General features: G+C 35.7%; 1 protein-coding gene across 3 annotated transcripts in view; it reads right to left on the bottom strand.

Moving 5' to 3' along the window:
* Positions 1-22,818, bottom strand: part of SMARCA2 (SWI/SNF related, matrix associated, actin dependent regulator of chromatin, subfamily a, member 2) — a 104,247-nt gene that overhangs the window by 41,449 nt on the left and 39,980 nt on the right. For all 3 annotated transcript variants that reach the window (XM_048931497.1, XM_048931498.1, XM_048931499.1), the window contains exons 11-24: positions 21,901-21,954; positions 19,945-20,075; positions 19,693-19,753; positions 16,834-16,934; positions 16,356-16,503; positions 12,912-13,075; positions 11,112-11,178; positions 10,439-10,549; positions 9,112-9,354; positions 8,698-8,811; positions 6,565-6,672; positions 4,480-4,566; positions 3,585-3,631; positions 249-415 (exon numbers count right to left, since the gene is read on the bottom strand). In XM_048931497.1, the coding sequence (XP_048787454.1) occupies positions 249-415; positions 3,585-3,631; positions 4,480-4,566; positions 6,565-6,672; positions 8,698-8,811; positions 9,112-9,354; positions 10,439-10,549; positions 11,112-11,178; positions 12,912-13,075; positions 16,356-16,503; positions 16,834-16,934; positions 19,693-19,753; positions 19,945-20,075; positions 21,901-21,954 (1,603 nt within the window). The remainder of the gene's footprint in view (positions 1-248; positions 416-3,584; positions 3,632-4,479; positions 4,567-6,564; positions 6,673-8,697; positions 8,812-9,111; positions 9,355-10,438; positions 10,550-11,111; positions 11,179-12,911; positions 13,076-16,355; positions 16,504-16,833; positions 16,935-19,692; positions 19,754-19,944; positions 20,076-21,900; positions 21,955-22,818) is intronic.

The following is a 22,818-nucleotide window of genomic DNA, read 5'->3' as shown; positions in this document are numbered from 1 at the left end:
CTGCTCAGTGCCTGATATGTAAGGACAGGGAACGTTCCAGTGTAGTGCACCTTATAGGTCTGTAGCTATACTTTCATAACAAATATCCTTGCAGGCTTTTCCTTCATGGAACTGTTGAACCTGTTCACACTTGTGTAGAGTCAAATCACAGCAGTGGCTTACTATGAAGAGAACTTAGGTATTCCATGATCCGGATTAACGAAGGATGCCCATCCCTAACTTATTCATTCTGTTTTCATTCTGCTTACCATCAAGACGCAAGTAGAGGAAATTTCGAAAGGCAAAGTAGTCTTCCATAATGGTCATGAGTGATGTCATTTGACAGAAAAGAAGCACACGATGGTTTGTAGCTCGTAACTTTGGTAGGATGCGATCAAGCAGCTCAAACTTCCCTGAGGCCCGATAAAGTTCAGCTCTGTTTAAGAGAAGAAGCACAGTAAATACTAGAATAAGCCTACAAATAGAGAAGTTTTTAGTCATGGTCACATCGTAGCATAACAGAAAGATTCAGTTAAGATAAACAAGACTCATACATCTTTTTGATAATAAAAAATAAACATCCATGTGAATTCCTGCTTGGAACAGATTTTTCTTCAGTGTGGACTTACAACCACAACTGCCTTTACGAAATTGAATTCTGTCTCACTGTGCATCAAAACAAACATTATTTCTCACCTAAGTAATAAGCCATTTATTTGTTGAGGCATTCACCTGTTAATTTTGCTTTCAACAGGTGTTTGTTTTTGCAGCTACAAGATGCTCTAGACAGGTATATGTCAGAAATCTTTCCATTCAACTACAAAAAAAAACTCCCTTCCTACTATGCTCAGGCAAAAGATGAATTCCAAACTGGACAGAGATAATATACAGAGATAACAGGAGAAGCTGTATAAGAATAAAAACTTTCAACATGTACCCTTAAGCAGTCTTGCACAATGTTTAGTTGCTTTGCTTAACTGCTTCTCTTTCTCCTACGCTATGAACCACAAAACAGACTGCTAGTGCTGAAATTCAATCCATAACTAAGAAAATGAATTAAAGCAAAAGGATGATTGAATCAACATAACAAAGATGTGTATCACAGAAATAAATTTCACTTTTTTCTAACCTTCATTATATCCTACAAATATGATTTATCATTATCAACTATATAATTAAAAAAAAGGTACATAATCTTCTCATATGCATACATACATAAACACTTAGCAAAAGACTAAACTGTTTAGGAGCCAAGAGGTCTGACTAAAAAAACCAAGTTTTTTTAAAAAAGCAGCAAGTGTCAGGTACAAGATACACACCTTTCTTCTAAAAGCATACGTTTATGGACAGTTGGATGAAGAAGTGCCAAGAAAAAAAGTTCTATTTCATTTCAAATAACTAGTGTAAGAAGTGTTACTTTAATTTAGAATAAAGATGGTAGAGAAGTTAAAGAACTTGAAAGGAACAAGAAAGAAAATTCCTTATGATGTCTTTGGAGAATCACTGCAGTAACCTTCAGGTGCCTGGTTTCTATGTAGTTTCTAGAACAGGCATGGAAAGACACCATTTTACCACCTTCTCTGCCTGTTCTCCTGTAATGAGTGGAGAGTCATAAAAGCCTCACATAAGAGGTCTAGTACTGGTTATTTTGCCTTAAATATTTGTCCTGCATCTCCACTGCCCTCCTATAAAAGAGACAAAAAATACACCATGATAGGAATTCTCCCAGTTTCTTCACAAGCACAAGTCAGCGCTGCCAAGAAAACACTAAGCCATATGCATACATCACAGGGCTACCATTTGCCTCTGATCAGTAAGTCATCTAACTATAAGGACTCTTCAGTATAACAAATGGTTGACCATTACACCGTATCACAGTGAGAGCTAGTAAAAGTGAGGAGAACTCTCTTACATACAAGGTATCCTGATATCAAATAATTTCTACTGGGAATCTAATTAAGAAAAGGAAATTTCATACTTTTGTGAAAGTCAAGAGCTAAGAATACTTGAGCTTGGAGAGACGGAATGCTGGAGGAAGATGTAATGAACAATTTGGAATGATACATAAACTAAGGATTCAGTTTAGGAAGTCTGAACTTATCTAGAATGAGGAAATGGCAAATCAATCTGAAATACTGCGGAATATTTTTTGCATTTTAAAATGTACTGCATTTCCATGTGCAGGGACTAGTGGTACTCAGAACTAGTATGTGCAAGGTAGATTATAGAACACCGTGGACCTGTATAAAATAATGACAGGAACAATCCTCTAAAACCCTTATCTGCTTAGCCAGTGCTATCTTAACACAGCAATTTTCAGTCTGTGTGAGAAGGACACGTGGTTTCCAGCAGTTATAGTGTTCTTTCCTTTTTCTTTGTAGAATTGCTTCTGAGCTAAAATTTTTTACACGTGTCAGACAGAGTGTATTCTGGAAAAGACTAGCATAGTGAGTATGTCTTCCAGTAAGAAGGAAACAAAACATCTGTTCCATTCATCCATCTCTCAAAGACTGAGACTGTGGATTTCAAATTTCCTGTTTAGTACAATATAATGGGAATTACATGAATTAACGCTGTCTGATGAATAAACTTTGTCTTGTTTCAGAATAAACAAATGGTAAAAGTTGGCCTGTGTGAAATCTATCACAACAGAATGTTGCACAAGTGAGTTCTCAGTCATGCAGTTAGCTGTAATCAGTTGATATATATGAAACACAGTAGTTCAGAAGTGGCAAAAATACTTTGCAAGGGTTTCAGTTTTATTGTGTGGCGTGCAGTAACAACTGGACATTCATCTTTCATGTTCTATTTTATTGGCCTGGATTAGTATAATAATGGGAGAGTTATCCTTAGCTTTGAGGAGAGATGAGAAAAAGCAAACATAGATGTATACGGAATCAGCTATTGAGACATCCAATCAAGCATGTAAGAACTTTTAGATGGATCGCTTTTGCTACATAAGGTAATATTTTAAAAAATAAAGGAACCTGCATATTACAACTTAGCTTCACACACACACAAAAAAATAAATAAAATAAAAAAAAAATTAAAAGGCCCTTGAAGCAACAGGAAATACTCTTCCCACAGAAAGAGAAATACTTTTATCACATGTATTCCAACCATGAGAATTGAAATTTCAGTGAACAGAGGGATCCTGTGAGCAAATCTCTGGTCTGACATTAAGAAAGTCTCAGAATCCATCTTCAGACTCCCGTAACCGTTATCTGCTTAAGGTGAATTCTTCTCTTTATGATACAATACTCCTAGATATTAGTCAGAGAAACAACTTTCTCATTCAGGAATTAGTGATGGAGCACAGACAGAGCATTAGTCAGAGAGAGAATTCTCATTACCAATAAAGAACATTGAAGATGGTCAACTGCTAATTCAGGGACGAAATAATACTTCAAGTAAGAGTAGTGTCTTGGATGTGAGGGTGACTATGGAGATAGCTTGCCTTATGGTTATTAGGAGTCTTCTTAATAATATTACCTTGATTTAATTTAGAAACTGCTTATGTTTGTTAGCTTCTATCTTCTAGAAAATGGATATGATGCAGTAGTCCTAAAACAGTTTTTACTAAAAGGAAGAAAAAAATGAGTTACCCGTTGATGACACCATTTGAGTAGCCCAAATGTTCAGCAAAGGATTCCTGTAGAGTTACAAGCAATAAAAAGATTATTACAAATAGGAAACCAAAATTATGCACCTTTATTTCAACTACATTAAATATATGAATGTTAAGAGTTACAGTTCTATTACGCTGATACTGTTGGTATCCACCTTGTTGCACTAGTGCTCTGCTTAATATTTCTCTGTACTGCTATTATTTGAAACTCAGATTGCAAATACAGTAGAGCCTAATTAAATTACACTAACTACCAGAAGAACCAATTTAAAATTACTCGATTAGTTAACAATCAAAAGAATGAACAGTGTAACCACAACCGTGCACCAGAGTAGGTATTTGTCTATGCACAAATGTAGCTCAATTTCAGATATTTATGATACTTCCTAGATGTACTAGCTTATTTACGTACTTTGGGTCCTTCTGAGAGATCAACAGCATATTTTTGTTGACAAACAAGGTGGATAGAATAGGACGATTTTGGATACAGTGAAAGATAAGCAGTCTGCTAGTTATAAAGACTCTCTACTGCTTGGCACTCTGGACTAACATACCCTATTTCACAAATTAGTTCTGGGTAGGGGTTAAGTTAGTCTGGAATGTCTTGAATTTAAAAAAAACAAACAAACAAAAAAAAAAACCTTCATTTTTTAGAGATGGTATCTCAACAAGACTAAATGCTTTAAAACTAGACTTTGGATTGCCAATGAATATAAAAGACTGGAATTACTGTGCTTTCCAAATGTCTCTTTTCCAACACAAATTATGCGTGCAGTTGTTCCTTATCAGAGACCCAAGCTTCAACAGCAGTTTTCTACTGCTGTTAGCTATACCGAATAAAAACAACTCAAAATCAAACTTAGCAACCTTACCTCAATGTGCTGAAACATGTATGGATGATTGCATATTTTTCTCAGTTGCATGATGGTGTTCATAAGAGTTTTTGCGCCACCTTTTCCCTACAGGAATAAACAATGCAAATCAAATGCTGAATTTCATTTCCTACCTAATTAAAGAAGCTTCTAAAAGACATTTTTTAAACGCAGTTAATCCAAACGCCAGATCGTTATTAAAACAAAAAATAAACAAAAAAACAACAAAAGAAAGAAAAAAAAACATAGGAAACAAAGAAGATCATAATCTGTAATGCAATTATCTTGCTGCATAAATTCACCTATCATAAAGATGCTCTATAATGTAAAACAAAGACCTGAACATAATTTGCAAAAGGTATTTTGTCTTATCTTCAGAGTCAGAAACAGCACAACTTTTGTCCTGCTTACCACTCACAATATGAACTACTTTGGATATGAGCCCTCCTGGAAGGAAACAGTACTAGCTGGACGCTTTTCAATTCTATATTATCTGCTCCTCCTTTCCGGGCCAAGCAAAACACAAGACAACAGACAGCAAAAAGACTAACTAAACGCACTGCATGAGGTGTTCTAGTATTTCACTAACTGTATTTTCAAAACCTACTCTGTAGTGAACCCTTCTTAGAAGCAGGACTGAATTCAGACAATGTTCAGTTCAGCTGAGAAAAAACACTCGAGAATCACTAGGTGCTAGACTAAGCTGTACATTTACAACACAATTATACGTAGTGGACTAATAAAGGTAAAATAAAACCAGATAATACTGCAAAAACTATGCTATCCAGTCATATTACATACTTGTAATATTCTAATCTTTACTGGAAAGTGCACTAAGAACATAACTTCATAACATCTAAAACTAAAATCATTTACAAAAGAACAGGAATTTTACATCTGGAGTGGGTACTCCATACACCTAAAACTTGTTTTTTATTCTTTTCAAAATCATCTCAAATTTTCTTGAAAAGGTATTCATATTCGCACTATTTCCTGAAGCTCTGTTGCTTAATGTATTCTCTTTAGTGTGAGCTGGTCGCTGGCTAGACTTGGCAAAAAAACATGATTTTTAACTAACAGCAGTTTTTTGTTGAATGAACTTACAAGTGCTCAACAACCTTCGCCTCCCTCTGCTGGCAATGAGTAGCATTGAATAAAAGTGCCTGATAAAGCAGTCATAGACAGGAAAGTGAATGAAGAGAGGGTTGGAAGACAGTGAAAAATGATACCCTTGAAGACTGGAAGTAGAGGAAGTCTTAACACAACAGAGCCAGTCTGAAGTAATTAAAGAAAAAGGAGAAGCACTTAAAGCACTGGAGAAGCAACTATGGAAGAATCAACAAAACATTCTGAGGTAGTGTACCTGCACAAGGATGGTGAAAAGACAGTATGTGTTTGCATTGTATGAGTAAAATGCACAGAGTAGAGCCAAGTAGGCACAAACAAAACTTGTATGCAAGCTGTTCTGCAGTGTTCAAGTCCTCTATAGCAAGAACTCTCATGGTGCATTCAACGTATTTCACTTTAATCATAATGTCATAACATATACTGTATACATAATTAAGCTGATGAATGGAAATCTCCTTTTCCTGTATTAGCTGAAGACCCACAGTGTCATAATCAACATTTATTAATATGCATTCTAACATCCAATTCCACGAATCTGAATCCTACTGTTCTCTTAAGAACCTTTTCATTAATAGATTAATTAAATATGATTGCTGTCCAAAACCAGATTTAAGCTAAGAGCTCTGGAAGATGACAAGAATAGCCTCTCACAGCCAGGGCTTCTGCAAGCACAATTACTCAGATAACTTCTTAAACTCAACCAAGAGAAATACTGTTTGTTGTTTTGTTTTGTTTTTTTTTTTAATTTTAAATATTGTCTATTTGAGAAATGTATGCACACTTACTGTTTCTTTTTTTTGTTTCTTTTTTTTTTTTCCTTGTGAATAGTGAAGAAAAGCTACAGTCAAAGATACCTGCAGGAACAGTCTACATACTAACTTTATGAAACAGAAGTCATATGTTCAAGAAGTAATTTTAATGCATTGTTTCCTGTGTGTTCTAGTCTGTGTCTTGTACCTTCTTGTCTTTCTCAGAACCATCTGTAAGAAGGATTCCCTTGGCTTGCATGTGTCGGTATAGGATCTTCTGGAGAGCAGACATATCACATTTGATCACATATTCCACCTACAGTTTAAAAACAAACAAACAAACAAACACATTGATATACTAATTTTAGCAGAGTCTAGCTGCAGGTTCTTGTCATCCTAAAATACTAACCAAAGAACTTACTCTTTTATCCATAACCTAACAGCACCTTTGATTTCAGCAAGCAGCAAACAAAATGCAAGCATAGCAATAGGTACATCAAAGCATTATCTGTGAGTCAGAACTACCATTAAACAGCTGGATTCTGAGAGTGTAATTGCAAAACTTCTGAACACTTTGTTCTCATCTTTTAATAATTAAAAAATATGTTTAAGTAATGTTTAACTTACTGTTTAACATGGAGTTTAAATAAAATAAAAACAAAACCAAGAACCAAGCATGTGCACTTAACAGCCTGTGGATGTTATGATGTCTGCAAAGCACAACAAAAATCATTGTTGTACATTTAGTAAACAAGCATAAGTATCCCTTACATGCCTATCTAGCATTATGCATACCTAAACTAGAATGCAGTCAGTTTAAGTTCTTATTCTCCTTTGTACAATTGCATTTATGAAAGCAAGTTTTGACTGTTCATTGCCTTTAAATCAATTCATATTCCATTCTAACATATTTTTTCTATCACCCAACTTCTGAATTACAGGCATTATGTTTTTAATTATGTGTAAACATAAATAAATGTATAAATAGCAGTCCCATAATAAAGCTGGATTGACCAGAAATCTTACAAAAGGACTAGAAAAACAAGCTGTCTAGTAATAAATAACCAATAAAAATTATAAAGTTATTTCCATATAAAAAGGACAGGAGGATGAAATCATAAAAAGAGAAGTAACTATCTCTTTAATGTCTTCTTTGCCAAGATGTAATAAGATCAAACAGAACTGATTGGGTCAACAAGTTTAGTGCTCTTAGCTGAAGTAACTACTTTCTTTTCTGAACATGGTATGGAAACAAAAACTTCTAAAGCCTCCCTTCTCCAGTGCCTGTTAACAGATTTATCAAAAACACTGACTCTTAACTGGACTTAGAGTCCACTAAATTAGGATTAAATTAGAAGCCTAAATTAGAATTTTTAAAAAATTACTAATATTTTTTAAGTTAAGTATGCTTCATTCTCAAAAAGATGTTGCATAGGAGGGTGCTAATAATCTGACTGTTGAAGGAACAGAAAGCCACAGCAGTAACAGCATTCACAAGCCACAAAAACGAGAAAGACTTAAACCTTCCATTTAAGTATGTATGTACAGAGCTATTTGTTCATTCACTGTTCCTTAACTCATGAAATGCCACACATACAAAAAAATCATTTTTGGTACTGCTTCAACCCAGAAGACCTTAGAAGCAAATTTTTCCTTACTGTGCTTTCAAATTTACTTAAAAAAAAAAAAAAAGAAAAAAGAACAGAAAAAAACCATATCAACATATCTACTGTCGTTATTTTGAGAAGAATAGAAGTGAAAGGTGATACAGGACAGCAGAGGAAGATGGAATAGGACAAAATGAGATGCATGAAGACAATATTTCAAATCAGAACATAATTTTACATTCTCATTACAAGTCTACATTCTACGTTTAAACAAAACAAAATAAACTTTTGACGCTGCACGTAACTCAGAACTCCTGGAATAGGAGTTACAAATTTACAATAAAATTCTGTCCACTTTATAATGTCAGTAATAATAATGATTTTCTGTGCGATGGTTAAAAGGTTCTACCCAGTGTGGGGAAGATGGGATAGGATAGAATCTAATGCCCACTTACCACTTCAAATTCCAAGAGAACTAAGTTGATGGCCTTACACTTATCATGGTTGACTACAAATAGAATTAAAGCTGCAAGACTGAGGATGAAGACTGAGAATACAGAAACTTCAGGTCTTCAGGATTCCTCAGCTTTCTTTGCAAGGAGTTATGAAAAAAAAAAGCTACCCACAGTTGTTAAAGAACCACTCTTCTGTAAAATAAATCTGAAAAAAACCTCATCACATAATACTTTAAAAAAATGTATTAGACTCCTTCCACAAATTCTTTCACTGCAAACCTTTTCTGGCAGTTGAGACTCCACTTCCTTCTTCAGTCTTCTCAGCAAGAAGGGTCGGAGTACTTTGTGGAGACGACGGATGATCAGAATAGTTTCTTCTTCATTTAAGTCCACCTACAGAAGTTTATAGAAGTCACTACAAGACTACTTACTATGTCATGTCTTATCTCACATGAAAGCCAAGTATGTGCATTAATTGTATGTTACAGTCAAACTGATTCAGAGTTAAAAAAAAAAAAAAAAAAAAAAATTGAAATTTTCTGGCATTAGAAAAGGTAGCTTTTAACTACATTAAGTCCTTAAATACCAGAGAGAATTTAAGCGCTACTGTGCTTCTGAAAACAAAATGGAGCTCATGCAAAGTATTTTGTTTCTGATGTTCAAAAAAAATAAAATAAAATCCTGATACAGTACCCTTTCTCCTGTCATGGCAAATGGAGCATTGAACCACTGTTCAAAGGTGCTACAGCTCTTGAAAATGGTTGGAAGAAGAAAATTGAGAAGAGCCCACAGTTCAGGCAATTTATTCTGCAATGGTGTCCCAGTCAGTAGTATTCGTCTAGGGGCCACATAGTGAGTGTTCAAGACCTGAGTCAGTTTGCAGTGATGATTCTTCATTCGATGACCTTCATCTACTATCATGTATTTCCATCGAATCTGGAAAAAGAAAAAAAAATTAAAAAAAGGAAAGTTGGCAAAGCTAAGCCAGACAGAAATTCTTCCCAACAGGTGTAAATTAAAAATATTTCAAATGTGAAACATCAATAAAGGAAATAAAAAATATATCGAGCATTATCGAAGCACGGGTGGCCTTACAAACAGCAAAAAGAATTTGGGATGTCTGACTACTTAAGGTCAGAATATGATTTAGATGGGAAGAAAGAGACTACGATTTCCAAATAAATCTGTTTGCAACAACAACCTTGACAAAAGACAAAAGAATTTTCAATCCAAATAACTAAGCTTTCAAGGAACAGCAAACCCTCAACCTCGCTTTGATTCAACTAGTGTCATGTTTTTATTTGTGAATGAAGCAGGATAGTTAAGATCACTTCTGTTACTACACTTCAAAGTAGCTTTCTAGTTTTTAATGCGGAAGCTGAAAGTCGCAGTGGATGCTGAAATAAAGTTGCTCATATTGTCAGTTATTATCCGGCAAAATTCCATCTAGAGTACTGCATCCAAGGCTGCAGCTTCCAGTACAAGGACGTTGCAGAGCTGTTAGTGGGGGTCCAGAGTTATAAAGATGTTCAGAGGGCTGGAGCACCTCTCCTATGAAGAAATGCTGAGAGAGCTGGGGTTGCTCATCATGAAGAGAAGACTCTGGGGATACCACATTGCAGCCTTCCAGTACACGAAGGGAGCTTATAAGCAGGAGAGGGATCAATTTTTTACATGGTCTGACAGTGACAGAGCCAAAGGGAATGGTTTTAAACTAAAAAAGCAGGGATTTAGATGCTAGGAGGAAATTTTTTTTCTCACAGGCTGGTGAAACGTTGGAACAAAGCTGTATAGAGAAGCTGCGGATGCCCCATGCCCGGAGGTGTCCAAAAACAGGCTGGATGTGGCTTCAGGCAGCTTGATCTAGTGGTGGCAACTCTGCCCACAGCAGGGGGTTGGAACTAGGTGATCTTTAAGGTCCCTTTCAACCCAGGTCATTCTATGATTCTATGTTTCTGTTTTGTGTACCATATGAAAGTATTTGTACATCTTGCCATTAAGAGACAATAGTCATTATTACCTTAGCAAGAATATGTTTGTCCTTTATTATGTACTCATATGTAGTCAAAAGAACATTAAATTTTCCACTTCGAAGCTGAGGAACAAGTGAGCGGCGCATTGCAGGTGTACCCTAAAAGAGAGAGGGAAATGAGTATTTTGTTATTCATTCTTCCAAGGAAGTAATCAGGTCCATCTTTTTAGGAATAAGTAGACACAGAGCAAGCACATGAATCCTATAGCATTGAAAAGAATTTATTTATATATTCCAAACTTACTCAATGTCCTTCCCCTAACTTGTTGCTAGAATACACAATCTTCTTTTTTTCTTTTTCTTTTTTTAAATACCAGGGAATGAAAACATGCTAGTCTAGTCTTATTACTATTGCCTTCCTCATCACTACTACAGTAGTCAAAAGGCAAAGTAGTCAGCTATGTATAAAATGGGAAGTATTGCTCATTTGTATTGTTCTCATTAGAAGCTTTGCAAAATATGGTAATTAACAATTTTCTTCTGCATTTCACAATCTGAAAGCAATTATAGTTCATTACAGTCATCTTCTCAGGATGATTAATTCTCACTGCTTGTACATGAAATATATGTGACAAATTTGGAAATGCATGCAGAAGCAAAGGAAAAACAGTCTTTATTCTCAACCCTTCACATTTATAATCACATAAAAAGTGAATCAAACCTTGTAAGATATCTTCACCACAGAAGGAGCCCACTTGTCAAATTCGTATGTCCAGTTGGATAATGTCCTACCATAGATGAAGAAATACTTGTAATTCAGATTGTAATTCCCAGTGGATGCATAATTTTCAACACATTCCATATAATCAATCCCCATAATTAAATTAAGTAAATTAAAGAAAATAAAAATCATATACTGTAACAAAAATCTTGCATTTGAGAGACATGGAAACAGGAAAAAAATGGGAAAAATATCTTTCAGCTCACATTCAGAAGCCTCTTCAAAATTAATTCAGATTGTATTTTATAGTAATATTGATATTCTGGAGTATATTATGGGCAGGAGAGGTAAACCAGAATAGAAAATATATTTGTGAATTATTTTACACTACTTAGGATCCACAAAGTGAGTTTGTAACTTGTAAAATACAGCCTTATGATGTTGACAGTAGAATTCATCTATTTTCCACTGTAATGACATTAATGTCATTGAGTGCAACTATGCAGGTCCTGACATCTGCACTTTATTTCCACCACAAGGTCACAACAAACAGCTTTTTAGGTGCAGCAAAAGTAGATCTTTTTTTTTCTTTCAATAACTAGACATGCAATGGCAGAAGCAATGGCTATTAATGTTAGAATATGGAAAAAGATAGAGAAAGAAGCCTTTTGTAAAGCCTATAAGAATTTCAGCTCTTCTCTTTCAGAAACAAAAACAGGAAAAAAGCAATAGTGAGTACTCAAATGAAATTTTACAATTTTACTGTGCCTGTAAGAAAATACATATTAATAACATCCCTTATTTTTGACTTCATTTTACTTTATAGCGTTTCTTCTTGTCATTTCTGCTCACACTAGAGCATGTCATATGTCCTCATAGAATAAGGTATAGCTATGATATTTATGCTACTTAACCACTAATGCAGCACAGTGAGAAAACAGGATGCTTAAAAAGAAATCATAAAAGATGGCCATGAATAAAATATATCCCAATCCTACAGTACTTGCATGCTCTACACAATCAGTACATGAATTATCTAACAGTAAGGACAAGGAACTTTGGTATATAAATCAAGACATTTATCATGTACACACAAATATAAGAAAACAAATCCTCAAGATACTACATTCATTTTACAATACCTAATGGCTTTTCTTTAAAACTCAGCATTTCAAATCCCTGGAACTCACACCTTGTCTTTGGTGAAAGCAAAATTCATTGCAAAAAAAAAATCTATAAAACTACTATAAAAAGTAGAATCTTGGAAAAGGAACAGGGGGCAGTAAGACAGATTATTACAGTCATAATACTGCACAAATGACCAAGTTGAGAATTCACACATCAAAGCTACAGCAAGGGCTAGCCATACAGTAATTAAAAGACTATCCTATCTTAATCAAGTATTACTTACTATTTGATGGGGCAACATTTGTTTAAAGAACTAAAAAACAGATTTTGAGTATCACTGTTAAAGCAGTAGGGGGATCTGCAGGTATGTAATCTGAAAGAAAACGCCATTCTCCTCTTATGGTTAAGGAGTAAACAATGGTAAATTCACTATATGTTTTGTAAAAAGAACAAGACATGAAACCAGTGGAAACATGTTCTTTGATGAGCCATGTGGTTAACCTTCTGGTTCCAGACAATTACTTGGGAAGAAATCAAAATGAAAGCACAGATGTGCAGTGTGTATCAGTGTGCCCCCTCATCTTGGTACAACATGAAAAACAAGCATGTATTCCTAAAAAATCAACCTGTAATGCTTAGAATTATAATAGATGAATGACATTCTCTACTTACGAAAGAGGAACAATGATGAGATAGGGGCCATTGAGCCTTTTGTGCTCCATCAAGTAAGTGATAAGTGCAATAGTCTGTATTGTCTTTCCCAGACCCATTTCATCAGCCAAAATCCCATTCAGATTGTTGTTATAGAGTGAAACCATCCATTCCAGTCCCTGAAGCTGAAATGAAGAATAATATTTTCTGTTATTTAAAACATGCACAAGTAATTAACATCAACAATAAAAATCTGAAGATTCTCATGACCTGCCTAGTTAAATGCTGGGTTTCCTTCAATAACTCTAGGAGCACGAGAATCTCTGTCTATCTTAACTTCTTTTCTCCCTTTCTCCTCTAGCCGTAATCACCCACTACTCACTCCCCTCCCTACCTAAACAAAAATAAGCAGACATAAACAAACAAAAACAAAACAAAAAAATCCTTCAGGATTGTTCCTGGTAGTAGCTATATCAAAATGTTGTCTCCTGTTCACCGGAAAAGACCAAAATGTAGTCAGATTTCATACATGGAGAAATATTTTTTATTTTTTTACTTTTTGCAGAAAGAAATGCAGGCACTCTTTTATAAGGCTGATGAACATCTGACATTACATGAATTTCTCCCTCAGTTTTAGCACTAATGAAATCAGAAGCTTCTTGCACATTTTGAATACAATTTGTGTGCCTCATCAAAAATCTTCTAAAATCAAACCTGCTGATTCTGTGCAACACTTGTAAATCTCTTGTGTTTGGTAAGCCCTCACACTTCCCAGCTGCATCACTGATGTTCTGAGCCTCTTGTAGCAGACACCAGTATCTGGCTGTCAGTATTTCCTTGTCAAAGAACACCCCGTTTATATACCTTGTATATAAAAATCCCAGAGCTGGAAAGATTCCAGAGTACTGTAGCTAAGAGATATCTATATAACAGGAGACCTTTACATTTCAGAGAGCATTACTAGAAAGCACAGCTATAACCACAGTTTTAGGATTCACATTATTGACTTGTCACGTGGTCTTCCATGTGTGCATGTATATGATTACTTATACAATTGCAATCTAAGTTTCTAAGATCCAGACTTTCAGTGCGTTTCAGACATGGAGAGAAAACTAAATTATGAAGTCCAAGAAAGTTGAGAGAGAAAACAATGTATGTCTGAAGTAACCTTCCACTGTCTCTGCAAGAAAATATTCAAAATAATATTGCTGATTTACTAGGTTTATGTATGTGCTTACTGATTTACATCTGGGTACTAAGTTCTCTGGAAACTAATTTTATTGAACTCAAGACATCAAGAACAGATCAGAATTTATTCTGCAACTGTATGTTTCACTTACAAGTAGCTTCAGAATTGAGGACAGGGACCCAGTCCTTCCTGTATCATTCAACTTTCTGTCCTGACATACATGAGTACTCTTATGTCAAGAAAAGAATCTAACCAAATTTGACAGTAAGAAATATGGAAAAGCAAAAAAAAAGCTAAGAAGGAAAAAAGGATATAAAATACAGAGGACAGGAAAGTATAGAGGTTCAAGGGGACAGCTGCAAAACACCGAAGTCTCCTTCAAAAAATTTCTGCTAGAACCACGGACAAGCCTTAATGCTCTTGCCATAAGCTCTTCTGCCAAATATGTCTCTTATTTCTTGTAGTAGTAATCATCAAATAGAAAAGATATAATGAAGAACAAAATCCCCAGTTCAATTGCTAGATATCACTTAAATAGCTGAAGGATCTGTTCTAACTGGTAATTTCTGCCACTATTTGTCTAACTCCACAGATTGAATTATTTTACTCTGTGATACACAGGGAAATTGCACTGCAAAACACAGATCAACATGACTTAACAATATCTCTATGCTTCAAAAAATAATTAAAATACAGGAAGAATTGTCACACTCCTGTCCATGAGCATGTTAAGCTAATATGGCCATCAAATTTATACTGTCATACACTGACTTTATTTATTGCATCAAATTAACCTTCCCAGACAATGAATAAGGATTACACAGTAAACAAGCCTGTGATGAATCCCTGCTTCATTTGGTGTACAACCTGGACAACATATGACAATGAGGCTGTAAAAATAAAGAGGACCTTAGAGCCAAGAAAGTCACATATTTATCCTAAGAGTGAATCAGATTCTATCTTGTCTTAGTAATAGTTCCTCAATGGTGCTAGAAATGTTAACTCAGCACTTTCAAAAATCAGTTAATAAATAACAACTTTCTCTTTTTGTTGAGTACTCAGTGTGAAACGCTTTTGCAAAAACTTGAGAAAATAATTCAAATTCAGATGGAGTTTTGCTTTGGACCAACATAGGATCATGCAGTAATTCATTTTGGAATAGGTTTCAGGAAATCTTTAGCCCAAAACCATGCTCATAACAGGCTAAGACAAGTTGCTCAGGGCTTGGTCTGGTTAGGTACTGAAAACCTTCTAGGAAGGAGATAATAAAACTGCTCTGAGGCTTTGCTCCATTGTCCTTGCAGGGAAAAAGTTGGACCATACAACCAGTCTGAATGCTTGTTTCACCTTTTGTTCATTCTCTTGTTCTCCCACCATGTAGAGGAGTTCAATTAAAAAAAAAAAACAACAATGAAATGCTTTCAAAAGACAAAATTAGCTTAACACTTGAATTCTAAGTAACTTAAACAAGCTACTGTAATATATGATAGTACTGAGAACCATACAGAACAGGGACTAATTCTGACACACTGAGCACTTAGGAAATAGTCTTCCTCCCAGTTCTCTGGAAGTGCAAAGACATACATCTGTATGGTAACTCAGAGAATAGCTTTTTTTTTTTTTTTAATTTGGATAGGCAGATAATGGAGTGGTCAGATGGCATAAAGGATGCAAAGTCCATAGAGCTCCCTGGAAAACAACACAACATTCAAAGTGCCAAAAACACCTGTTAATAACATTTTCAGTGTATTCTGCTTAGGCCAGAACACAGAAACTCTTAAGTTACTAAATCCATTAAATGTCTATAAAGAGTATGAGATGTTATCCTCCATAGCAAATGTTTTCTTTCTCTCCAAACTGTAGTGCATCAGTATACTGAAACGTCAGGATTTTAATTGAAATATTAAATTCTCAACTTTTAAATACTGGAAGACAAGATTACTACTAAACACCACAAATGAAAATTTTAAGCAATACTGAAACCAAGATGGTTTCAGTCATTGGTCCAAGAAGGATACTAAAAACAAAACAATATTGAACTGTAATGAAAAATGTTACAAGTACACAGATAAAGTTGTATTATAATTCAAGCACTAAGCATTAATCATTATCTGTGATAGATAACTGATATCTTTGTTCATGTGAATCCTTATTTCTAAACTAATTGAATTCTTGTAATACTTAAAAAAACCTTGGGTTTGTCACTTGAAATACCACATTGAAATATCTAACATTATCCGAATTTTAAATATTATAATGTTTCAATTATTTCTCACCTGATAATGTTTTAGTGTGCCATTAATTAGAAGAGAAGACTGCTTTTCCACCCTTTCTGTGATAGCATGTGCAACTGTGTAGTAGGACTGAGACCCTCTAGCACTATATTGCATACTGTATTCATCATCCACATCTTGTTTGGCAGTCCTGCAAAGCAGAGAAATGATTAAAGTAAATTTCCAGAAACAAACAAATCAACAATGAAAAAAGTAAACAGTATGTTTTGACCGTAGGTCACATTTATTTGTAAAGAAGTGCTAATCACAAACTCTGGCAAGTGCTCTGGATGGAGCTAGTCTTCTAGCAGTACATAATAGATAGCCAACTATTACATGCTGCCTTCTGCAGATTTTCTTGTCAAAGAAGCAGCTATAACTCACTGTAAACTACAGCAAACCATTCTCGGGGGACACCACTATAAGAAATCACAATTCCTAACAAAAGTAAAAACAAAAGTAGCACATGCAGAACACTCACTCAATGATTTGTTTAGCATCTTTCTCAGAAACTTCTTCACTGTTAGGATCCAGGAGTATCTTCTCATCTGCCTCTAACCTGCTTGATTCCTCCTCATCATCCTACATAACACAGAAGAAGAAACAGCTGTTAGAAAATGTAACTACTTTCTAAATGATACTTTCAGTGGGCATTCACAAACTGGTAGGTTTCACTGGTCAGTGTTCTATGACAGGAACTTGAATCCAGAAGTCCATCCTACACTTATGTTTCTATAGAACTGCACTACAGCAAAACAGAAATATAATGTTTGACATACATTCTTCAACATAAGGTCACAAATCTCTGAAATAAGAAGTATCTTCCCCTTCAATCATCTTATTTTAAGAAGTCTTACTATGTCTACTCAGTACAGGGAGAAAATTCCACAACTATGCATGCTTTTGTACTGTATTCCAGATTTGTGACAATGTCATGCAGTTTAAAAAATTGGCAAGTGTGGTCTTTCACAGGTTTTCATTTCTTATTTTTAAAAAATCACATTTTTTTTCTTTTAAAAATCATTTAATTTCCCTCTGCCTACAGCAGTAATGGATCAACAGCAACTTAAATTTTCAGAAATGAGAAAGAGGAAAGAATACTGACTTTTGTGAGTCATTTCCCCAACTCAGAACAACAGATGCTGAAGAGCCTGTACTAGAAACATAGGCACATCTCAATTGTGGCCCAAATCTGACAGATACTAGTCCCTGACTTCCCATCTTAATACATGCAGTCCTCTACAATAATTAGTATTTCTCCACTCCTAAGCTCTTCTCTCCTTTAGAAAGTATTTGTCTGAAAAACACTGTGGAATCTCTGGCATTGATCTTCCACAGTATCTAATGCTACAATCCTAAGGGAGCAGTTAGCAAGGTAACCTGACTGTAATGAGAAAAATTCTGACGTAAAATGATTCTCAACACAAACAGGAGCAAATATGTCTGCCAGCCTGAAAACTCAGTCTCAAAACATCCACTCAGCCAGAGCTTTTAAAGGAAGATGCATCTGTGCAGGCTGTGGTCTGTGGGTAGTGTCTGGACCTTTCTCCTGGAGCAGAGGTGAGTGGCAAACTTGACTGTGTTAAGATGTGCCCAGGTGGAGGACCTCCTGTGACAGCTGACTGACCTAACTCGTCTAAACTGAGGTAGACAGATATAGACATGATTCCCACTGGATAACAACTACTGCAACTAAGGAAAAGCGATGGGTGATAGCGGTGGGTGATTCTCTTCTGAGGGAGGGGTACAGAGGCACCCATTTCTCATCCTGGCCTGCTACCTAAAGAGGTCTGCTGCTTGTGAGGGGCCTGCAACAAAGAGTGACAGAGAGGCTGCCAGACTTTGTACAACTTACAGACTACTACCCCATGCTGCTGTTGCCAACAGGCACCAGTGACACAGCCGTCAGCAACCTGAAGAAACCAAGCCTGAGAACTTGGCCTTCAAACACAGGAGCTCTGCCTGGGAACTGAGGGCATTCTTTAAGTGTGGCTGAATACCAAATACCAGAGGCACCCTGAAAATATCACTGACAAAAAAGAAACTAGAAACAGAACAACTTATCGCCTGAGAACATGAGAATCAAAGTGAGAAATAAATTTTTGTTTAAAGAAAATAAAGGAAAACAAGAAACATCATCCTTGTATTTCTCAGTAGGAAAACAGAAATTAAAGCACCTAAGCAGTGGAGTCCTACGCCCTCTTATGTCTCAATATAAAAACGGCATAACTTCTATCCAAGGCAGAGTTTCTCTGAGAATCTTACCATGTTGCATATACTCCTTTTAATTGGTTTTTAATTTCTCTTCAGAAATAGGCTGAAGCTTCACTGGTAAACAGAATGAACTCTGTGACTCACCAACACTGAAAATTAAACTCTGTGACACTGCACATGCCATGACACAGATCAACTCTGAATCAAGGCTATGTCCCTTATTTGGATTTCCCTTATGGGCCCACTCCTGGGAGCCGTCAGCCTCTCCTGAGATAAGTTCTAGATTCCCCTCCACCCCCGTATTTGAAATCTATTTGATGCAATTGATATCAGTAATTTTACAAATACGTATGCACATACATAAGCTCTCAAGTATCCACTGGTAGGTATAACCGATCACAAGTCTGTTTGCTGCATTGGTAAATTTGGAATCCATGAATATTATTGGTGTCAGAGTACTGCCAAAAACTTTACTGAATCTGCAGTTCTCTTCAAACCGTATCTGCCACTGTATTAGTGATCTTCCTACCTCTAATTGCATCTTAGTTACTAACTCTAATTACTGCTACTATTCATTGTTACTATATCCTTTCTATCTGATACATACAGTAGCTTTTTATCCAAACACACAGTTATTAACCTTACTAATCACAGTATTCTTGCTAGCAGTGGTATGTATTGACAGGAAATCTTTAAAAAACAAAAATGTTTAATAAAAAAAGGCTCAGTGTCCCTGCAGTAAGGAATCCTATGAGGTCATTATATTGATAACAATGCACCTGCAGATCAGGTAACCACAAATCCCCACTTTCAGACCCTGACAGGTGCTTCAGGGTCAGGATATTCACATGTATTAATCATAAGATTCTTCCCTTTTTTAACCTTTGGAACAGCTATATTTAAGTCACCAATGAAGTACCAAATCAAATAAACTCAATTTCAACAGTCTGAATCTAAGCCTCCAACACAATTCCCTATGTTTTCACTCTTAAAACAACTGGACATCTGGTACTGGTTTTCTTCTGACCTTACTAAAAAGACAAGAATATCATATGGGATAAGAGTTTGGTTTTTACTGGAACACTTGTCACATTATTACTGTTATTATTTCTTTAAAGACACATACCTCCTCCTCATATTCAGAACCACTTTCATCTTCACTGTCTGACCTGGGAGCAACTTCATAGCTACACAGAGAAGACAGCATATGAATTACAGATAATAAAAGGAGGAGGGATAAGGTTCAACAAATGTCATATTCAGCTTACACGTAGTAAATTGAAAGGAGAAGGAATAAGTAAAAAAGAAAAAAGAATAATTAAGATAAATCAATTAAAGCAAATCAAAAGAAAAGCCCACACATATGCTAAGTACTTACCCAGGGTTCATTTCCAGCCAAGCATCTAGCTGACTTGCTTTTGGTGCCTCTGGACCAAGAAGAACTTTGCCTGTTTCAGTGTGAGTCACTTTGACTGGAAGGTCACTCATCTGGCTGCTCTCGTCTATGGGCTAAAAATTCAAGCAAAATTTCACACCATAAGGCAACTAAATTTCATCCCTGCCATGCAAAATGAAAAACAGCAACTTCAGAATTATAGATCTGAACAAGGAGCAAAGTCTTATTAGTAGACACAGCTTCCCATGTGGCTATGAAGCCAACTCTGAATGACAGTATTTCTGTACGTAGCATATCTTTATGTGACATACAGAAATATATCACAGGATTTCAATTGGATTTAAAAGAGCAACAGTGAGCAGAAGACAGTGCTGACCTTTATGAAAGAAGAGATAAGGTTTGTATGCTTATGGTCATTTAATTCCAGTTGTTAATACCAATGGACATCTACAACAAGAAATACACCTTGTGGCCTCTTCTCTTATACAGAGAGTTGAGGACATAACAATTTCACAAACTTTTTAAGTAAAGAAAGCCTGCAGCAGAATTGCCAGTTCACAGTGTGAACCAATGGCTGAGCCGCCAGACATGGCTAACCCCAGGAGCTCAAGTGCAAACAAAGCACCTCAGTGACCAGAAGGAATTGATCACCCATCTTCACACTCGTTTTAAGGGTTAGCAGCCAATGGAACAGCATCTCTGGATAGAGACTGCACTCCTCTTGAGCCACCACTGGTCACTGGAAGGGGTTATTCCATTTTCTGTCTCTGCCACCTGCTATTGCTCCATAATGCATCCTTCTAGAAGGCACCATCATCACCTTCTTTTCCCATACAGATCTATTCTAAAGATTTACTGTTCCGACTACTTCATTTATGTTCATAAAGTACTTGCAATAAGAAGTCCTCTTACTAACTCCACTTCTGTTAAAAACTAGAAGAGCAAGACTACACTTTTCTGTTACTTCCTCCCACTTAATCACAGAATTTCTACTTTAAAAACTTTTTGCCTTCTACTACCGCCTACACTGAAGAATTATTTCCTAATATGCACGAGTAGGAAAAAATAAATAAAACAGTTAAAAACAAATTCACTGAGTTTAAAACTTATACTCTTCACAAATTCCAAAGTTAAAGTGCTATCATGTATTTTCTTTGAGCAGTGTGAAACTGTATTAATGGAGTTTATGACAAATCTTTCACTATACCAAGAGAAGTCTATTTAAAGCATAAAAAAAGATGAGAACTAAAATAATACCTAAAATTATGAAGTATTTATGTGAAAATGGAACAGAAAAACAGCATTAACAGGATGTTAATGAAACAGAATATGTTCTGCTTCATTATGTTGTTATTATAAAAAAAATATTAATCAAAGAAAGACTCAGACAAAAATTAATCATTTTTATCTGCCTGAGCAAGCAGGAACATTCTGATACATTAAGTCATCATTCCACTATCATCCATCCTATATCTGGAAGCCTGCCCACAGTGGGGAGGAGGGTGCAACTAGATGACTTCTAAGATCTTTTCCATCCCAAGCCATTCCATGATTCTAGCAGAGGTAATTGACAGTGGCAATAATGTAATTTTTAATTTACTGAGAAGCTAGAATGTAGGTGATTACAACCACATTTTAAAAAGTAAATTACATCTACTCATGGGTTCCAAGAAAATTGTTTACTTTTAAGCACATAAAAAAACTAAGAGGAATTAATCAATATACTCAGTGATACATTCGACACATTTTTGTTTCAATCTTTTTCCATCTTTTTTATTAGACAGAACTTCAACATGAATGTTAATCTGGATAGCATTTTTTTCCGCTCAGAAACAACAGGTCTTCAAGCATTTGAGGGCGTGACTTTTGGTGAAGCTATCTCAGTGGCACATACCACAAGACAATCATTGGAGAAGTTGTAAAATTGTAAAACAATACCTCTCCATCAGGACCAAGACCAGATGCCATGCCTTCTGCATTTTCTTCAGCCTTCTACAAAAAACGAAGTAAAGAGCATCATGATCAGTCACAAGAACATACTGAATACTTGATATTACATATTGAATAATTGATACTACATTTATATTACTCTGCACCACAAATAGGTCTCAATCCATGTCTGCAGTGTCTGGAATCCACGTAGCTTAGAAAAGATGGATACAGACAGATTTGCACACACAGCCCATTTACCACATGGTACATACAACACCTCCAGTCCTTGCAATGAATCTGAAAAATGGCTAGCCTTCTGAATTTCTCATCATGATCACAGCTCAGCGCTTACAGAGAGTGTCAACAGCAAACAGTTTCCACGTGATTTACTCTTGATTTCTTCTAAACTGATTTAAACTCAGTTTCAGAGATGTCACCAAGCATCACAGATGATGTATTTCTGCATGTACTTTTAATTTGGGTATGTAAACAATTAATTTTTGGTCTGACACTAACTACCAGAGCCCTTTGGAAATTCTTTGTGCTATATCTTAAGTTCAGACCACAGTTGCTCAATTTACAAATAAAAAGAAGTTTGATGGTAATAGCTGGAGTGAGTTGGATGTTTATCTTTCAAGACACTACTCTGAGAAATAAGGTGTCTCTTCACCAAAGTCTGTCCTCATTTACCCTATTTAAAAATGCGGAGATGACATGAAAAAAAATGGAAGACAGATGGCTTCTGAAGTGGCACTTCCCTAAATAGTTTTGAAAACAGCTAAGGACAGATGCAGCTTCTGTCTCATAACAGTGCAGACTTTGATACACTACAGCACAGTTTAACTTGGGTTACCAGTGCAAATAGATCACACTGAGAACAAGAACAGATCTTTCAAATTGTATTTTAAACAACTTTCAAGTACT

The sequence above is a fragment of the Lagopus muta genome, chromosome Z, assembly GCF_023343835.1.
Source record: "Lagopus muta isolate bLagMut1 chromosome Z, bLagMut1 primary, whole genome shotgun sequence".
Lineage (NCBI taxonomy): Eukaryota > Metazoa > Chordata > Aves > Galliformes > Phasianidae > Lagopus > Lagopus muta.
The sequence above is the reverse complement of the archived record's forward strand: the minus strand, read 5'-3'. Positions and strand labels throughout refer to the sequence as shown.